Source organism: Apteryx mantelli, chromosome 4 (genome assembly GCF_036417845.1).
Source record: "Apteryx mantelli isolate bAptMan1 chromosome 4, bAptMan1.hap1, whole genome shotgun sequence".
NCBI lineage: Eukaryota > Metazoa > Chordata > Aves > Apterygiformes > Apterygidae > Apteryx > Apteryx mantelli.
Window position 1 is genome coordinate 76,387,229 of NC_089981.1, and position 18,494 is coordinate 76,405,722.

Consider the following 18,494-nt stretch of genomic DNA (forward strand, 5'->3'; position numbering starts at 1 on the left):
CATAGAAAGAACTGAAGTTTTGGGGTTGGAGAGGTTGCGTTTGGGATTTGGGGAGGGTTGCATGGGTGTTGGTGTGACCTTCCAAGCAATTGTTGGTGCTCGGGGGACCTGGGGCAAGAGAGCTGCCACAGGGAGCTGTGGGAATGTTACCGGAAAAGCGACCTTTTCCTCTTGGTTCTCTGGAAGAGGGAAAACAGCACAGGCCTGGTGTGGTGGAAGCTTCTCTTTACCTGCTCCTTAAAACTGTGTTCGGCTCATCTTTTCCCATTGGAGGGAGCTGGATGGTTAAGGGGTGCCGTAAAGTTGCCCAAGATCTTCCTGATGGGTACCCTTGCAGGAGGGGGGCGAGGAGTGTGAGGGAAAGGGAAGATTTAAGCCTCTGAGGAAACACCCCATCAGGGAATGTGGGGAATCTAGTCCACTCATACATCTAAGTAGGAAGCGCACGTTTTTGACAAGCTAGTGAAAAATTGCAGGCCAGCTCTCCATGAATTTCACTTGGGGGTGTGTTAACACTAGCTTTGAAGCACTGCATAACTGATTTGGAAAGAAGAGATAAGGTTAGCTTGGGAGTGCTCAAATCTTGACCTACTTTAGGCATTCTCCATAGTCTGGTTGGAAGTGTCAGGTGGCATGCTTTCACTTCTTATTAAAAAAAATTCAAAGCTCCAGAAGTTTGGAGCAGTATTTCAAGATTTGAAATGTGACCTTTGACTATTCTGCCTCAACAGTATGTCTTATTACCTGGAAAGTAGATTTTTCAGCCTACCTTGTGATATTGATATAACCCATGTTCTGTTTTATGATGAAGAAAAAAGCAGTATATTAATCTTTCTTGTGCTAGATACCCAGCAAAACTCTTATGTAGGCTCTTCACCAAATCAAGGTGTGATTTAATAAAAAAGAAAGAAAAAAAGAATTCAACTTTTAGAAGATGTAGTTCTTTTTCCAGTCAGCATTCCACTTAATACATTCGTAAAAAATGTTTGTCATAAAAATATGTGCTTTTACAAGTACTGCTGTAAAACTTGATCCCTTTTTTATTAGCACTGTTAAGAGAACCAGTTCAGCTGAGCGGGTGTCGCCGGGAGGTCGGCGGGAAAGCTACGGGGACTCCAAGGGGAGTCGCAACCGCACAGGATCCACCAGCAGTTCCTCGAGTGGTAAAAAGAACAGTGAAAGGTAATGTTATTTAAAAATCAATCTCCCGTCTATACCTACTGCCCTAACAATGAAATTAGTCTCTTTAGTTCAGCAGATATTGAAGGTGTTTTGTTTGGGTTTTTTTGGTTTTGTTTTTTCTGAGCTATACCAGTTGGACAAAAGTGTATTTTAAAGCACTTTAAATCAAACTGTTTTTCAAGTTTAAATGAAGGTGATTTGCTTTATGTCTATACCATGAACAACATGAGAATCTTGAATTGCTCAAAAAAGCTCATAAATCTTAAACATGTTTTTTGCATTATCTTGGTGGTTTGCCTTAGTCTTCAAGTTCCTGGCATATACTCTTGATAGGGCAGTTGCAGGGTTTACTCTGTTTTGTTAACAAATACAAAGATTTGCATACCTGATAGTTATATATAGTTTGGGAATTTTAAAATATTTTTCTTGTTTCTTGGATTTTTATCATGTTAGATTTTTGGAGCACTGTGATTGTATGGTTAATTATTCTGATGCATCTTGAACATAATTATTGGTTTAAGGAAAAAAAAAAAGTAACTAAAGTTGTTCCCTGTTTTCAAAATTAGTGTGTCCAAACTACGTGGTGATTACATGATTTTCAGAAGGATCTGAGCTGGTTTTCTCTTTTCATTTTCTGTTGTTAACTTGTCCCTTGTGATTTGGGTCAGGAGAGAAGTGAGTAATGAGGAAGGCAGGCAAACCAAGAGAGATTTTTGTGGGTGCAAAGAGCAGAGAATAGCTTTGGAGGTAGGTCTTGCAAATTCTGGAAAATCTTGCTGAGTTGATTTAAACAGTTAGTGTCACCACCTGGACTTTCTAGCAGAATTGGCAAAAGAAAAGATGTGCTTATCAGCCATTCCAGGTCACTGTCTGGTATTTTATATTCAAATTCAATTACTGTTCAAGTGCTTTGAATAGAGCAAAAAGATCAAAATTAGATTTAAACAATTAAAAAGTTCCATCCATTATTTGACAGTTTCTTTAATTGTATATTTTGGGTCCATAAAAATCTAACTCAACTGTATGTAGCAGTCTGTACTGCAGAAATACTGTCTTCTAGCTGGATCATATGTCTTTTTTTCTGTGAGAGCAGCTTTGGTTTTTTTGTTTTTTTTCCCCTCAGAATAGCTTTAGAGACCAACAGTATATATACAGCACTGTGAAGATTTTTATCATTCAAATATACATAGGTGACCTATAAAGGTATGGTTTGAAGTCACCAAGTATCTAACCAAAATTATTTTTTGAAGATGATAGTGTGTGAAGCAGTGGCTGAGATGTAGGAATTTATGCCATTATCCCAACATTCCTATGGCAAATGACAGATAACAAAAAAAGTTGGAATGTGATAATATTTTCGAACCACTGCCATTGTTGACTAAGTCAGATTAATGAGAAATGAAAGAAGAGGCTTAAATGCAAGTAGTATCCAGAGGACTGGAATAAAGAGATACATATTTCTGCCTTAGCACAAAGGTACTCTGTTTTTTAGTGCTGTTTTCTCTGTACTGCTGACAGTATAAAGAGCAAAATGTCTCCTCCAGCAGGCTTAGGATGGTCTTGAATGGACAACTGATTCATTGACTGATTTTTGTGGCGAAGTCACTATATTTGGAGATGGTTCTTTTCCATATTTTCTAGACAGTTTTTGCTCTTGGTCATTTCGCTTGATTTCTATCATATTCCAGCTTCCTGTATGTAAACTGGAGGTGATGATACTGTTTCACTATCTTGCAGATGTTGTGACCATAAGAAACAGAAGGATCATATAATAACACAATTCATCTGTTCTATCTGTCCATCATTGCCTTTGTATGAGTCATTGAGTTGCTCATGAACCAATGCTATGGCACAAAAATCCTTCCTGTTTCCCTTTCTTTTTATCCATTTGGCATCTTTCCTTGAGAGATGTGGGGAGGGAGTGAGGTTGTTGTGAACTGATGGACAGCCTAAGTATAGATGATAAATTATTGGTAGTTTGTTTCCTTGCTTAAGATTTCAGCTATGAAGCAAAACAGCAATTATGCAAAGTTTATGAAACTTTGTGAGACACTTAGCAAATTATAGGAATAATGGAAAAATTAAGAATATAATCAGAAAAAAGGATTATAAAAATTTTATCAAAGGAAGGTATAATTAAATATTTGCACAAACTAAAAATGTAGCCAAAAACCTTCTTGGTGTTGTGCTTCTATGAATATGCATGAGCTTTTATAAACTGGCAGAATTCTGCAACACTGGGCCTTCTGGCACTTCTGAAAATTTTACTTTGTCTCAGTATATGATTTTTTTAAACTAAATTTTTGTAAAATAATTATAAACAACTGATAACTTTTGTGTTTTGGAAACAAATATGTTTTGAACAGAGATGAGAATGCTGCAATGGTATTGAATAGATGCAGTTTTGTTTTTTCTTTGCAAGCTTTTAGAACTAGACTTTAAATTTCCTCTAAGACTGAAATATAATTGCAAAACACTTTTTGCCATAGCAATTAACTCTTAAGTAATAGCTAAATAAACATTATTTTGGAAAGGAAACACAATCTCTTATTGGATGACTTAGGACTCTTAGATCTCTTACTGCATGTGTGAATTCAGACAAAATTATTTTATTAAACATTTCAGATTTTTATAGTTTAAGCTGCAGATTCTATGGAGCATTGCCCTAGTGCATAATTTAGGCAGCTGGATTGTGTCGCTGAATTCATTAATAAGGAGCTATGGTTTTCTGTATTGATCTCTTGAAGCTGATGAATTTACCTAAGACAGAATTTTTACTTCTATGCATGTATGTTTAACTTCCTACTCTATTGCACATATCAAATTGTGGCAACTAGGTCTTACACTGTGACCTCATTCATTCAAAAAAGCTTATATAGACAGAACAAATTTTTCATTTCATTAAAGGAAACTTTCTATTAAAAATTATAGATTTTTATAACTAGATGGATAGGCTTTAGTTTATGGAATATGAGCAGGAAGTACACCTACCATGGGTGAAATTTCATTACTTCATTTTAAATTTATTGTAGTTTCTAAATAAATATTGAGCAAACATATGATGATCCTGCAGTGTCCTTTTTTCTATGTATTTTATCTTATACAAAAGAATTTCCTTACATCAAGTCTGCAAAAGATGAATTCTGCATATGTTGTTCATTGGAAATTATATCTGTCAAAAACCAAACATAGTACTGTGCAAAATCTGTTTTTTCAAGGTATCCCTGAGTTTCTGCTATGTGTGTAAGATGATAATTTTCTGAAATTAATTTTATATTTATGTAACAAAGCTACTAAAGGAATAAGGTGAGGATATTAGTGTAGTTCATTTAAATTAAGATATGACTTCTAGCAGCTGTACGGTACACTTGAAAAGATAGTTTCCAAACTAACTGAGAAATAAAAACATTACGAGCTACCTGATGATCATCTGCAAAATTGCTTTGTTTTCAGTCTAAAATTTATCACAGTAGTAAAAGTACGCTTTTAATGTTTTCATACTATTCTAATAGAAATGTAATGGTAATGTAATTTTGCAGCTGCTGGGCCACAAAGGGTTGGGCTACACCATTGATCAGAAATCACTTAATTTGTACTTAAGGAGGACATCCGAAGCACAAGTGATGCAATGCTTAAGTACTATGCAATTATCCTGAGGAACTAATTGAGAGCATGTGTTAGACTGCCTTAGCTGGAGCTGGTGATGTTGGTCCTGCTACTGGTACAATAGTTGTATGGTTAGAGAATTTTCCCAGGAATTAGAGAATCTGATTTATATCACCCACAGTCTGAGGGCATTCAAAACCACAGCTCTCACCTCCTTTAAGAGTGCCTTTAGAGTAGGCTGGGAAAGGGTGGGCTTCGTGCTTCCTGTTGAAGTTGTGCCGCTGTGCAAATTGCTTTTAAAAAGTGTGTCATAGGATCAGAGGAAAAATGCGCATGATTCTGTATGCTAGGGGCTAAGACTGTCCCCCTAAAAGTAATTGTATGTGTGGAAGAGTGAGGAGGAGGGTGTTACTTAACCAACTACTCGCAGCCCTATCATTCTTTGCATCGTATCTGATCTCTAGATGAAGCGTATAGCAGAACATGTGTCAGGAATCTAAAAAGGCGATTATGAAATTGTTTTTGAAGTATAGAGAGTGGTATGACTGATTTCAGTTGGTAGGCTAGTGTGCAAAAACATAATGCTATAGAAAGATATTTTAAGAAGCTTTAAGAAGAAGGGGTGAGGAGGTGACCGTAATCTCCCATACTACTTTGGCGTGTCCCAATTCCCCATCACTATGAGAAGGAGTAAGCCGTTTTAAGGGGTAGAGAGGCAGAAAGTGATTCAGGTTTGTGGGGCTCTGAGCTGTGTATGTGGTTAGGGTTTGTGTAATTAGAAAGTAACATGATGTGCTTTATTACACCAGGAATCTGCCTTTCACATTAGCTTCATTAGCTTGAATAAGTCATCATGGACTGTTCAGAACTAAGTGGTTCTTTGTCTCTAATAATGAAGCATTTTTGATTACTGCTCCATCCCATAAAGTTTTTGTTTTTTATAACTATCTTCATTCATAAAAAAAAAAGTTAATCCTGGTGTTAGCAATGGCAACACATCATGCTATTTATATAGATGAGATTGCCTATGTAGGCCAGCTTGAGACATGAGTTTTGATGCTTGGCTATCTCATGGCTGGTATTATGAAAAGATGCTGTATCAGTGGGCAGGATCAGTAGAATTCAGTTAATCATTAAGTAAATATATCATTAAGTAAATTTATTATTCTTGATATAACAGTGTCAAATTAAGGGTAGAGGGAAAATAGTGTAAAATTATTTACATCAGCCTCTTTGTAGAGAGAGATTCTTTTATGCTGAGAAATACTGTGTGCAAAAGGACAGCTGTTTCATTTAATTTTTTTGTCTTCTCCTCATCTGCCCACTGCTGTTTAGGAAAAGACACTTTATTTATCCTCTTTGACTGATGTGGAGACAGGATGAAAGCTCTATGGATGATTTATCCTTCAGCGTTCCTCCATTAAAATGATAAGGTTTTCATCCCTTCTAGGGTCACACTAAGAAACACAGAACAGTAATCTTATATTTTAAAAATTTTACTGAATACAGATAAAATGGAACTGAAAGAAAAATAACTGCTTAATATGGATACCTTCATGCCCCTTTTAAGTTTCACCAGAAACAACTTCCTCAAGCTTAATCGTAAAGGGACAAAGGATAAGGAAAACATATGACTCGTGTTTCTTGAAAAAGATTGCTTCTTTCTGACTATTGCAGTGCTATCTAGATTGCTACTCATCTTTTCTGTCTCTTCCTTCTCTGCACACGGTATGTTTTCCCCTCAAGTTTTCCCAACTGGTTTTCCTAAGACAAAAAGACAAAGCAACTTTAGTTTCAGTCTTCCAGGCAGTAGTCCATTGAGAAAGAAGAAATATTTTTAATAATGATGGATATGTGCTTTTCAGAGGCTTTCTGGGTTTTGTCAAATACTACCATCCACCAAGAACCAATCAGGCAGTTCCATGTTTTGTGTAAACTCTTAGGAAAAGCACCAAACTTTTTTTTTTTTAACTCCTTAAAGCCAGAGAGAACAAAGCCATGAAGCAAGCAAACACCCGCACGTGCACTGATGTAGCAGCCTGCACACATGTGCATAGAGATTTTACAGTTAAGGATGCAGTCCTACCTTTTTTATTATAGTTATAGATCTCTTTAAAGTAACAAATATAATTGACTGACTGCAGACCAAAACATGCAGCTACTCATGACCAGTTTCCATATTCTCCTATAACTGAACTAACTCTGTAGGAGAAGAAGATTGGGCAGTTAGTGGAGGACAATCTGTAGTCACAACATGTAAAAGGAATTAAATGTAGAAAAGGTTTTAGCATTTGTCATCAAGGAGCCACAATGTATGCTGCTTTTATTGTGTCTGCATGAGGATCTACCTTGTAAATAAATGAATTATAAAATTATGTAAACCATTTTTACCTTTCACATGTACAGTATGCACATAAAACTTTTTTAAATTGATTTTTTTTTCATTATTTTCACAGCAAACCCAAGGAGCCAATGTTCAGTGCAGGTAGGAACTTTAAAAATTTTTAAACAGATAAATTCTATTATGCTATCACAGTTATCTGTGGATGTCCAAGAACTGGTATGGGGACTTTAAGCATGAAGCCTACAGGCAACTGGTGGCATATTTTTTTAAAAAGTTGGTCAGTTTGCTCTAGTTTTTATGGGGCCAATGGGTTTATTTTACAGTGAGGATTCTTTGAAAGAAGACAAAGAAGAAAAGGCTGTGTTTTCCCACCCCAAATTTATCTTCCTTTCACAGCAATGTTAATGTTTTTGATAATTAAAACCTATGTGAAGTTCCAGCTGTGACACTATCATGTTAAATTAGTCATAAAAGGGAGCAAGAAAATACTATTAAAGAATTCTACATTTGTCCCAATGATCAAATTTGTCAAATTACAAATAAAAAAAAGATGTTTTGTAACTATGGTTTTGGAAATCTATCTTTAATTTGAAAGTTATTGCATTTTTTCCTGCTTGTGTCACTGTAACAAGATTTCAAAAGCCAAATTGCAGATACAAGTGAAAGTAGAATTTGGCCTTGTCACTAGAGCTGTACAAACTTTTAAACAATCTCAATGAAGATATGAAGCTGATTAGTATACATAACAGCTTATGTTCTGCAAAACCAAAAATAACTAAAATAAAAGCTTTCTGATTACAGAATAAGGGACTGAGTATATATGGAGGGTAAAAAAACCTGTCAATTCATCAGATTTATCAGAGTCTTTTTATATGTGGTTCTGTAACAGCAATCATACATTAAACTGAAAAGGTAGAAAACCTCTATTTCTTGGGTCAGCATCCATTTGTTGGATCAGCATCCAACAAAGCTCCTAAGCCATACTTAGAAGAAAGAAAACTGATTCACGCAGCATATACTTCTGTTGTGCAACATTTCTTCTTACCTGTGCTTACAAGGTGCAAGGGATTTGGAATAATTATTGTTCTGGCATTTTCCAGTAGATAAAGATCAGTAGTTAAACATATGTGACACTACTTTTACCATTCTCATCCAGACAAGATTCTCACTGAAATTAATGATTATTTCTAAGAAAGGTATACTTGATATTCTTAATACTTATTTTTAGCATGTAGATGCATAATAAAGCCTAAATTAATATTTTAACAATAAAAGAACTAAACATTTAGAGCCACTAGCTGGAGGAATAGAGTTTTGACTGTAATTACCCAACCTACTGAATGGAGTATGGCTGAGTGTTTTGTCAAGTAACAGGTTAGCCTCCAGCAGAATACGACCGGACCGCCCGTAGAGCAGGTATTTAGTGAGCCTGTTGTACTCAAACACATCTTTATCTAGCCCTTCTGTCTCTGTCTCTGTAATCACAAGGGAAGCGCCGGGTGACACACTGCAAAGGTAGGCTTCACTTCCAAAACCTCATAGCTCTCGAAGCAAAACTAGTGCTAGTATGATAAAAGCTGTACAAATAAACAGCTATTTTATAACTTCTATATGCATTTTACAATGTTAAACCTTTTCTATTTCTTTTGAATAAAGCAAAAAGTATTACACCATCTATTGTACCATCTACTGAATTATAACCCTCAGCTGCACTTTAATGATGGGTTATAATTTAGATGCATGTGGACTTTCTCAGAGGAGTTTGAATTAGAACAAAATATGTTGAGAGAGCTATATGGCAACACCTGGATGTTCACTGTGCTTGAAATGGTGTTCTGCACTTCTGCTGAAATTCGTATAGAATCTGCCCCTTTGGCTGTTTTGCTGTTAGCTTAACATACGTTTATAGGCGCCTTGATTTTTTTCCCTTGCTTTTTCATACTGAGTAGACTGTAGAGTTTTCTGAATGTTGAGTAAGCAGACCTAGCATAAAACTAATTTCTCTGTGCTTTTTGCTCAATGTTATAATACAGAGTTACACTTGATAAAACGTATCCTACTGGTTTCTAAAGCTGTAGCTAAGTTGTAGTGTAAATATGCACATTTTTGATGCATGTTTATATCTGTGATATAATCACAGATTTGTCTTGCTTTTAGAGATAGCTTATTCCTAACAGTTTTTCCACTAACCAGCGTCTTTCAGCTTTGCAACAAATCTTAAGATTTCACAAAGAAAGTATGTTTGTTTTCAAGACAAAGTATTTGAAAGAGTCTCTACCTCTGTGTATTTGATTTTATGCCTGCAATCAGTAGTGGTCTCCTTTGCAGATCCTACTAGCGTTCATGCATCTTATTTCAGTTCGGTAACTATACGTTTTTACTGATATTTTCAGCAACAATTTCAATTTTACAAAATTGCAGGTGTAAAAGATACATTTGTTTAAAAATTTCACCATCAGTCTTTCTTTGTAGTTTCTGCTGACTGTCTGTCTTTGTATCTATATATCTTCACCTAGAGAACTTTACTGTCTTAAAATATTGGTTATGGAAAACAAATGAAAAGGGATGTGGATTGGTTATGTAGCTAACATGCTGTATTATTAGCATCAATCATTACAGATGAAATTAATATTACCAAAACTTAGACATACGCACTTAGACATTTCTGTTCCTGGCCTAGTCATCCTAAGTTCCTCTTTATAGTTAGCAGAGAGAAGACTCGATTGAAGACTCGATTTATATACTTTGTTTTTGAACATCTGAACAACATGTGATGAATCCCTCCAAAAGTGTCTGTTACTCCCTACTGACCCTAAAAAGGAGCTTTGAGTGACTCGGTCAAATGTGGATACTTCCATTGTAGATGTCTAAATTCAAGTTTTATGAGTCCCGTGATATGTTTCAGGTGATGAAAGCAATTCAGTGAATTAAACTTTCCATCCATGCCTTTAGTAAACACAGTTAGGAGTTGTCACTGCTGAAAATATATTAATTTCTGGCATACCAATATTAGTAGTATTGGCATGTATTTCAAGCTCATTAAATAGATACTGCATGCTTGTACAAATAGGGATTTAATGCTCTATTATTATACAAGGAAAAAACCTCTATAGCTTATTTTCTAGTACAGATCTATCAGAGCAGACTTTTAAAAACCAGTTCCAGTATTCTGGCAGTTTTAGCAGGCATCTTAAACTCCAACCATCTGTCTCCATTATTGTTCTGTGCTTATTTTTATTTTTTTATGTTAAATTTCCTTTTTTTTTTTTCATTTTATGCATGAATTCTGTAAATTAAGGGTATTCTTAGAGCCCTAGCTGTAACTTTACTGTGACAGATCAACTAGATACCTTTCCCAAATGAATTAGTATAAAGGCAAAATACACATATTTATGTAGTACAACATAGCTATGATATTTATTTGTTCAGCCAATATTTTTAATTTAGTTAATCAGGATCTGTAATGTGTGCTTATTTTCCAATTCAAATAGAGCCTTAGTTTTCAAATTAAAAAAATAATGGTATGTTTGTAATGATACTTAGCAATTCATAGCATAATTTTAACAGACCTAAATCATATAAGTTTTTTTTATTTACATGATTTTGTTACTTCTGCCCTCCCATTTCCTCTGTGCCCGCAATTATTCTGTCTAGTAACTCTACAGATGTCACTGACTCCAAAACTGCTTGATTCGCATGAGAACAAGGCTGAATCCCTTGATCTGCCGATGGAGCAGCAGGAGCCAGCACATTCTGAATGTGGACAAACTTCACCAGAAGTTCACAGGACACCCTCTCTGGCCTTGCCAGTTCCCAAAAGTCCTAGTCAGACCTTCATGGCATTTCCCACATCACCTAGTTTTATAAGCCCCGTGAAGTCCCCAAGTCAGTATTTCCAGATCTGTTATTAATCCCTGCTTCTCTTCCTCAAACATATTTCTTAAAAGCCCAACACATTATTTTTAGTATTTTCTCCTAGAAATGTTTACTTCTGTGAGCCAGCTCAGTTTTTGTAGCTTCTCTGCTGTATGTCATTTTCCTTTCTATAATGTGCTGTCAGTGTTGTCATTCCTTTCTCAATGTTTAGTAATTCTTAAACACTTACTTTTTTTGCATGTACATCAGCATGATTCCTTTTACTAATTGTTTATGTTCCTTATTCTGGATGTATCACTAACATTATGTATCAAGTGTAAAGTGTATCTTTACACTGAGATGCAAAGAATGCAACTGAGTGTCGAAAAATACTTTAGATGCTGATGCTCCAATGTAAATATTGATTTTAAAAAATAAAATAATTTTAAGTGGCATTTCTGCGTTAATTGTAATCTTTGATGTTTTCCCCTTCACTTTTAGTGTTTAAAAAGATGTTAATGCAAAATTATTTTTTAACAAAAAATAATAGTTTTGATCTCAGTCCTTTCAGTTTTGTAGTTCTTAATGATATTATTTAGTTCTAATTCTGCTGTTCAAAATATTTAGAGGAAAAAGGGACTTGGTGTGTTTAAAAAAAGTCTGATTAATGTCTGTGATTATTTTAAAAAAAAAGCAAAGCTGCATAATTTATCATGTAAATTTGAGACTGCATGTCATTTTGTAATTATAACCCACCAAACTGTTAAGTGGGAAGGGATGGGGAAGCACTGGAGTTCTCCCCTGATGTTTTTCTGTGTAACGCTAAACATTTCTGACCTTTTGTAGAGGAAGGATACGTAAAAATGTTTCTTCGTGGACGTCCTGTTACCATGTACATGCCCAAAGAGCAAGTGGAATCTTACAATTTGGAAGCAAAAGTAGAACTACCAGCCAAGAGGCTTAAACTGGAATGGGTGTATCCTTGCTGTGATGGGGAACTACTGGAAATAATCGTGTCTTACTGATTTGTTTTAAATAATTTTTAGAGCTGGAATGTAGCAAAACTAGGATTTTTTAATAAAGTTCATTTCCTTAGTGAAGTATTACGTCATGTTCCATTCAAATATGTGTTTGTCTTGAGGCTGCTGTATTTTGTGGAATATGGGATAGCAGCTTAAGGAAGATTTTGCTTAAATGTTGCCTGAAGGTTAAGTTTGAAATATGCTAATTAGCTCAAGATCAAACTAGGCGTATCGTAAGAATGTACTGAGCTGAGATTATTAATTATAGTATGCATAACACAAGTTCCTGTCTTTTACTGATTCTCATCAGTAATTTATCATTTTAAACTGTATTTTATAAAATGTGCACCATTGTCCTTTAGAGGATACTATAATCAACTTTAATACTTGGATAACACCAGTATCAAATAGCACTTTGCAACTGTTAGATGCTTAGCAATGTAATTCTTAATAGATATCATATATAAAACAGTGCTTGCATTTAGATTTTAAACTGTGCTTAAACACCATCAATACCAAACAACTGAATTTTCTACTGCCTTCTGTATATATGAATGAACATACATATAGAATTCTAACATTAAAGTGTTTCATCACATATAGAAGTTTTTTCATTTCAATTTTAAATATAATAAGGAGATTTATTCTTTATTGAAAAAAGTAATGACAGACTTCATTTTTGTATAATCTTAGCATGTGTGATGGAAGAGTCAAGATAAAACAAACACAAAAAGATTTGAATCTGTTTGCAATATCCACTATCTCTAGACAGATGAAGTCTTCCAAAGGATTTCTATTTTAAGAAAAGACTTTTTTTGGTCCCAAACAGTGCAAATAGGAAGCTGCTTTGTCTTCATATAAAAGAAGACAAACTGCAAATAGTCTTTTGCTAAGTTTTATAAATAGAACTACTTGTGGTTTCAGAATCAAGAATTTTAGAATCAAGTTTCCAAAGGATTAATGACAGATTTACTACCCATTTTTATTATTCCTATTGCAGCAGAGCCTGTGAGCTCTATCCCACTCTGCTGGAACTGGAGATAATAAATACAGAAGTGACTGAAGATGAATTAAAAACAGAAATCAACTAAATGGCACAAATTAATAAAACGGTTGAGATTAAAGTGATAAATATTGCTTGCAGCATTCTACTGTATAATCACTGTCCAAGTTCTTCAGCACATCACAACAAAACTGAGTGATGTCTTTTCAGATTTCTGTGAGGGGCCCCTTGCTTGTATTAGAATGATATGGGAGAAAGTGTGAGGATGCTTGCTAAAACAAAAAACTAAACAAACAGAAAAGGTAGTCATTAGCAGTGTGTAGGGGGAAGCTGAAGTTAACATTCTAGACTATTATAAGAAATATTAATTAAAGTAGGTCATGATTTCCCTATCAGTAGTTTCTCGCTTAAGCTTTTTTAACTGACTTATAGATTTGCCAAGCAAAATAGTATTTTGAGTGTGAATGTTCATATGTCCTCTCAGGTGTTTGTGTGTGTACACCCAGTAGAATCTTATATATAAATCTTTTCCACCAGTAAAAAGGTATGAATGAATAAAATGTTCAAACTAACCCTAAATGGTTACTGAAGAGGAGACATATAGTTCCAAAAAAACCCCCTGTGTTCAGATTTTATTTTCTTTGTAGTCAAGCCGAATCATGATATCCATATTTAAAAGTTACACCAGTGACTAGATATTTACAGTGTTAAAAAAAACAACGCCCAGTTTACAGACTAGAATGATAAGAAGAAAAGCTGGAGGCAGTAGTGCAAGGTCATTTAAGGAAAAAGACAAAAACAGCAAAAAAGTGACTGATATTGCAGGCACTTGGTTCAGCTAAGCTGGAGAAGCTGAGCTGTTTGCTAGGAGGAGAACAGCACCGGAGTAGGAGAAAAGAGCTTTGTAGTGGACAAAATCAGCCTGACTGTGGGATTGCAAGCAGAAATGCCTTGTAGTGTAAGAACGGGCATAGAGAAACAAGGTGTTGGAGGCGAGATGGACAAACGGAAACGGCAAAGCAGACCATGACAAGAAAGAGAAGTGAGAAAATCAAGTATTTGTAGAATGGCATACATGAAACCTAACGGGGATTTGCAGTCATGTTGGCAGATACCAGGGTAAGGTGCAAGGGCTTCAGAGTGCATCAGATATATTCAGACACGAAGAAACAGAAATGTTGAATGGTGGAGGTGTGAGGCAGAGATCAAGCAAAGCTGGTGGCCTGAGGGAGAAGTCAGCACTGTGCCTTGTCGGGGAGGGAGTGGAGATCTGCAGAGCTCTGCCTGCTGCTGGCTCATCTGGCAAGCAGCAGGTCTGAAACGAAGGCAGGAGGCCAACGGAGAGGAAGGGGCAAGGTAACCGTCACTGAAGTGCCAACTCATCAAGGAACAGGTGAAGCCACCAAATCGGGCATGGGAAACTGTGAGGGGAAGGAGAGATCAACCCCAGGTGTTTAAATCTGAGAAGACTGATTGAGAGATACTAAGTATTTGACAACAGAAATCATAGGAATGGTTGGGTGCAGCATTGCATTGATCCAAAAGGGAAGGAGGGGAAAGAAAGCTTTTCTCTAAAGAATATGTTTTCCATTTAACAGCTATCTTTATGCACAGAGACATGAAGGTGTATATAATGCGTTATTTTTTTTTAACCCTTTTTTAAACTTTTAAATCCAAACTTAAACAGCTAGTTCATTAGAAAATTACCTTTATATTATTGAACTAAGGTAATTGTGGTGTTGGCTTCAATTGGTAATAGCATCTGGCCTTATAGAGAAAAATAAATTTGATGAAATAAAGCATTGTCCTGCAACTAAAGTAGTAACTCTTATCTTTACAGACAGATTAGAAATTCTTTGTAGATTATCTGCAATTATAAGGCATTTATGATTTTCATTTCCTTAAATTTGAATATCTAAAACTTGAAGAAACTTTAGCAGAAATATTAAATTTTAGGAGTCTAAAAGCTGGATTTTTGCCTGCACCTTTTGATGGATGGTACGCAGCATTGCAAATGAACGACTACCTCCACTGGGTTTATTTAAAAAAATCAGCAAGCTGGTATTTAAATTCATATTTTAGAAGTAAGATGACTTTTAGCCTTATTTCTTGGATCGTGTTAACGTGGGTATTTTAGTTTGACTGTGTTATCTTTAACCATAGAGAATACATAGAGAGCACAAATCTCTCTTAAATATCTTATAATTGGGGTTTTAGTACATACACATATATTTGTTGCAGCCAGTTTCTCCATATTGACTGAATTAGAATGCTGTTCCATTTTGCCAAGATTCAGCTAATACTGCTCCTCTCTGTTCCCATAAAAAGGGGAAGCCAGAATAGTTGCAATCCCTAATGACTCTTCACAAGAATAAAACTACATAATTTGGCTGAATTAACATTCAGTCTAAATAAGATTATTTCTGGATTAATTCCAGTTATTTCACTGGATTAATTTTAGATTAGTGTTAATATGACTAGCATCAGAATCTGGGCCACTGCCTTTTAAATACTACAAAAATAAATCGAAATGTATGATGTAACCCTTCTACAGTTTTATGTCCATCTGGTTGGTAATGACCAGAATAATGAAATCAATCATCCAGAACAATGGATAATACAGTCAGTCCTAATATAAGGCAGGGAGATGTACTGAATAACTTATTAGTATTTGTATCAAGTCCAAATTTTTATTTTAATTAGAGTCAACCAATGTAAATAGTAAATACACATGGGGGTGTTGCCTTTGTCTGGTTTTTATAAAATTCCAGAGAATAGTAAAGGGGTAGTATGTCAAAATCCTGCCACTGTCTCCATTACCATTTATCTTCTGTATGCTATATAGAAGATTGTGAAATGCTTTACCTGTTTTTACTGTATGAAAGTAAGGAATTTTTGAGGGCTTTCAAGTGGTATAGCTGTGCTCAAAACAAGAGATGCCAGGTATCAGGAAATACCAGTGGCAGAAAAGCATTTTGTGTTTGCTTATTTTTAACATGCTTAGTTTTTAGGTAATGTTACTGTACCTTGACAAACATGCTAGCTATGGATATAGGGGTCGGGACTGTCGCAGTAACCTGTATCTTCTTCCAACGGGTGAAACTGTATATTTCATTGCATCGGTAGTTGTGTTATTCAATGTTGAAGAACAGCTTCAGAGACATTACACCGGTCATAACGATGATGTGAAGTGGTAAGTCTCCTAATACAATTATATTTTTTTCTCATGAAATAGTATCTGCGAGTTCATCTTTTGTGCTTTTTTATATATAGTTTTGAAAAGATAATCCTAATGATTTAACCCGTAAGTCTTGCATAGGTTGGGTGCCAACACCTGACAACCAGTTTGCACAGTCGAATGAAGGTGTGATTGTAGTCATGGAAAGAATGTCCATTATGGTTCTAATCTAGTCAGCACAAGACGCAACTACTGTCAGGACGTGATGGCACAGGCTTTTAAGATACCCAGCTATCCATCCAAAGGGAGCCTGAGTTTGCTTGCAAAACCTGCCTTGAAGTCTCTGCTGCTGTATGTGCTGTGCTACTTACTTTACAGCTAGTAAATGAGCAGATCTGCTGTTTTAAATAGGATTGAATTATTCATCTTCATCTAGGTCAGGGTGCCAAATATAGGTCCTTCAGGCTACATCTAACCAAAACAGTTTTAATCTCATCTGCAGTCTTCCTGGAAGTCTTCAGGCATGTCTACATCATGGCAGATACCCTGCAAGTTAGTCCAGAGCGGTCTGGTTTGTTCATACAGCCTAATGTCATGCAGACATGCCAGCTTGGGCTTCAGAGTGATTAGCTGTGTTCAGGCTTAGAGGATGGTAGGTGTCAGGAAATATCAGTAGCAGTAAATTGCAATATAAATAAACATATGGTTTATCTTGACAGTATCTGTCTACTTGTTGAGCGTAGCTTAAACAAGCACCAGGATTATCTGATGGGCCCTAATGCATAGAATGAGTTTGACATCCCTTCTTTAGATTAAGCATTATGAAACACCTGTTGTCCATGAAAGCCAGAAATAGAACTGATAATCAAATCTGGTTGCACTGTGAGCATGTTTCATTAAATCAAATTATTCATAAAATCTAGTTGTTTTACAGGGAGATGTTAACTTGGACCTGTTTTATCTCATTTCTTTCTTTCAAATTTTCTGACTCTGTAGACATTTCAAAGCATTCAGGTTTATTAGAAGGAGCATACAGTTTTGCATTATAAAGCTGAATGAATTATTGCCACTGTTCCTTTTGCACAGCACTTTGCTTCTAGAACTATATGAAAAATAGTTATCGTGAAAAAAGAATAGATAAAATTTAGGACAAATGTAGACTATATTCCAGGCATTACTTAAATACAAATTTGAGATTGTTTTTTCTTAGAAGTATTAGTTATTGTTGATCACAGTTTAATAAATCTCAATTTTGATTCTGGGAAATGTAATTTCTGTACCCTAGTTCTTACGTACTAAAGAATTTTTTTACCTTTTAAAAAATATTAGGGAGAAGTTGATGGACATTTTTATTAAGCTCAGACTTTAATAACTGCCTTCCTGCTCTGGAAAAATACCATCGATTGGAATCGTCTTGCCTGATTGCAGGTGTCTAACTTAGCTCGATATCTAAGTTCCTATAAGAGTCCCGGAATATCTGGTCAGTACAGTCAGTAGAGTCTAGAGAACAATTTGTCTTATGTTTGAGTAGATGTGTATGTTTGGTCTGGAGGATTGTTGGCTGGACTACATGGGCTATACTGACCAGATCTGTACCCACTCTGATGGGAGATATCTGAAGTTAGATAATTAGTTCAAACTGTAAACTCCTTATATATTGCAATCATCTAAATCTAGATGAGGCGAATCCCAACATAAGTAACACTGCTGCTGGTTTGCATACATGTTTGAGGTATTAGGGCTTAAGCAAATCACTGCTTTGTTTGTAAGGGAATAGTTTGTTGAATAAGAGAGCATGAAAATTGTTTTGTCAGTTCTGTTTATAGGTGTATAAAATATTTACATGTCTGTTATGTGTTTTATGACTATAGGCTACTTATTACAGGCTCAAGCAAAAGCATAATGGAAAATATAATCAGTGGCTTGAAGTTTGACCTTTTCCCGTTTTTTCTTTTCTAGCCTAGCTGTCCATCCTGATAGGATCACTATAGCAACAGGTCAAGTTGCAGGTACATCCAAAGATGGAAAAGTGAGTGACCCCTTTGCTGACATATTCTTGTGAAATACAACAAATTATATGTTGCCAAGAAGATGCATACTTTTCATATTGCAGTTAAAGTGGTCTTAAATGCTAGGAATGAGCACAAACAAAATTTCACTTGAGAATACATATGCACCATATCAAAGTTAGCCAATGCCATTATCAAGATCATTCAGTCATTTCTTGTTCTGTTACTTACATAGACCCAAGGTAGTTTTGGACTTGGTCTCCCAAAGAGGGAAGGAAGGATGACACTAGAGGGA

At 35.5% G+C, this 18,494-nt stretch overlaps 1 protein-coding gene across 7 annotated transcripts in view; it reads left to right on the forward strand.

The window, feature by feature from the left end:
• Positions 1 to 18,494, forward strand: part of EML1 (EMAP like 1) — a 128,652-nt gene that overhangs the window by 85,542 nt on the left and 24,616 nt on the right. For 6 of the 7 annotated variants that reach the window (XM_067294959.1, XM_067294956.1, XM_067294955.1 and 3 more), the window contains 6 exons: positions 1,048 to 1,182; positions 7,245 to 7,273; positions 10,787 to 11,017; positions 11,834 to 11,963; positions 16,056 to 16,205; positions 18,150 to 18,219. In XM_067294959.1, the coding sequence (XP_067151060.1) occupies positions 1,048 to 1,182; positions 7,245 to 7,273; positions 10,787 to 11,017; positions 11,834 to 11,963; positions 16,056 to 16,205; positions 18,150 to 18,219 (745 nt within the window). The remainder of the gene's footprint in view (positions 1 to 1,047; positions 1,183 to 7,244; positions 7,274 to 10,786; positions 11,018 to 11,833; positions 11,964 to 16,055; positions 16,206 to 18,149; positions 18,220 to 18,494) is intronic. The other variant, XM_067294961.1, reaches the window with a different exon arrangement.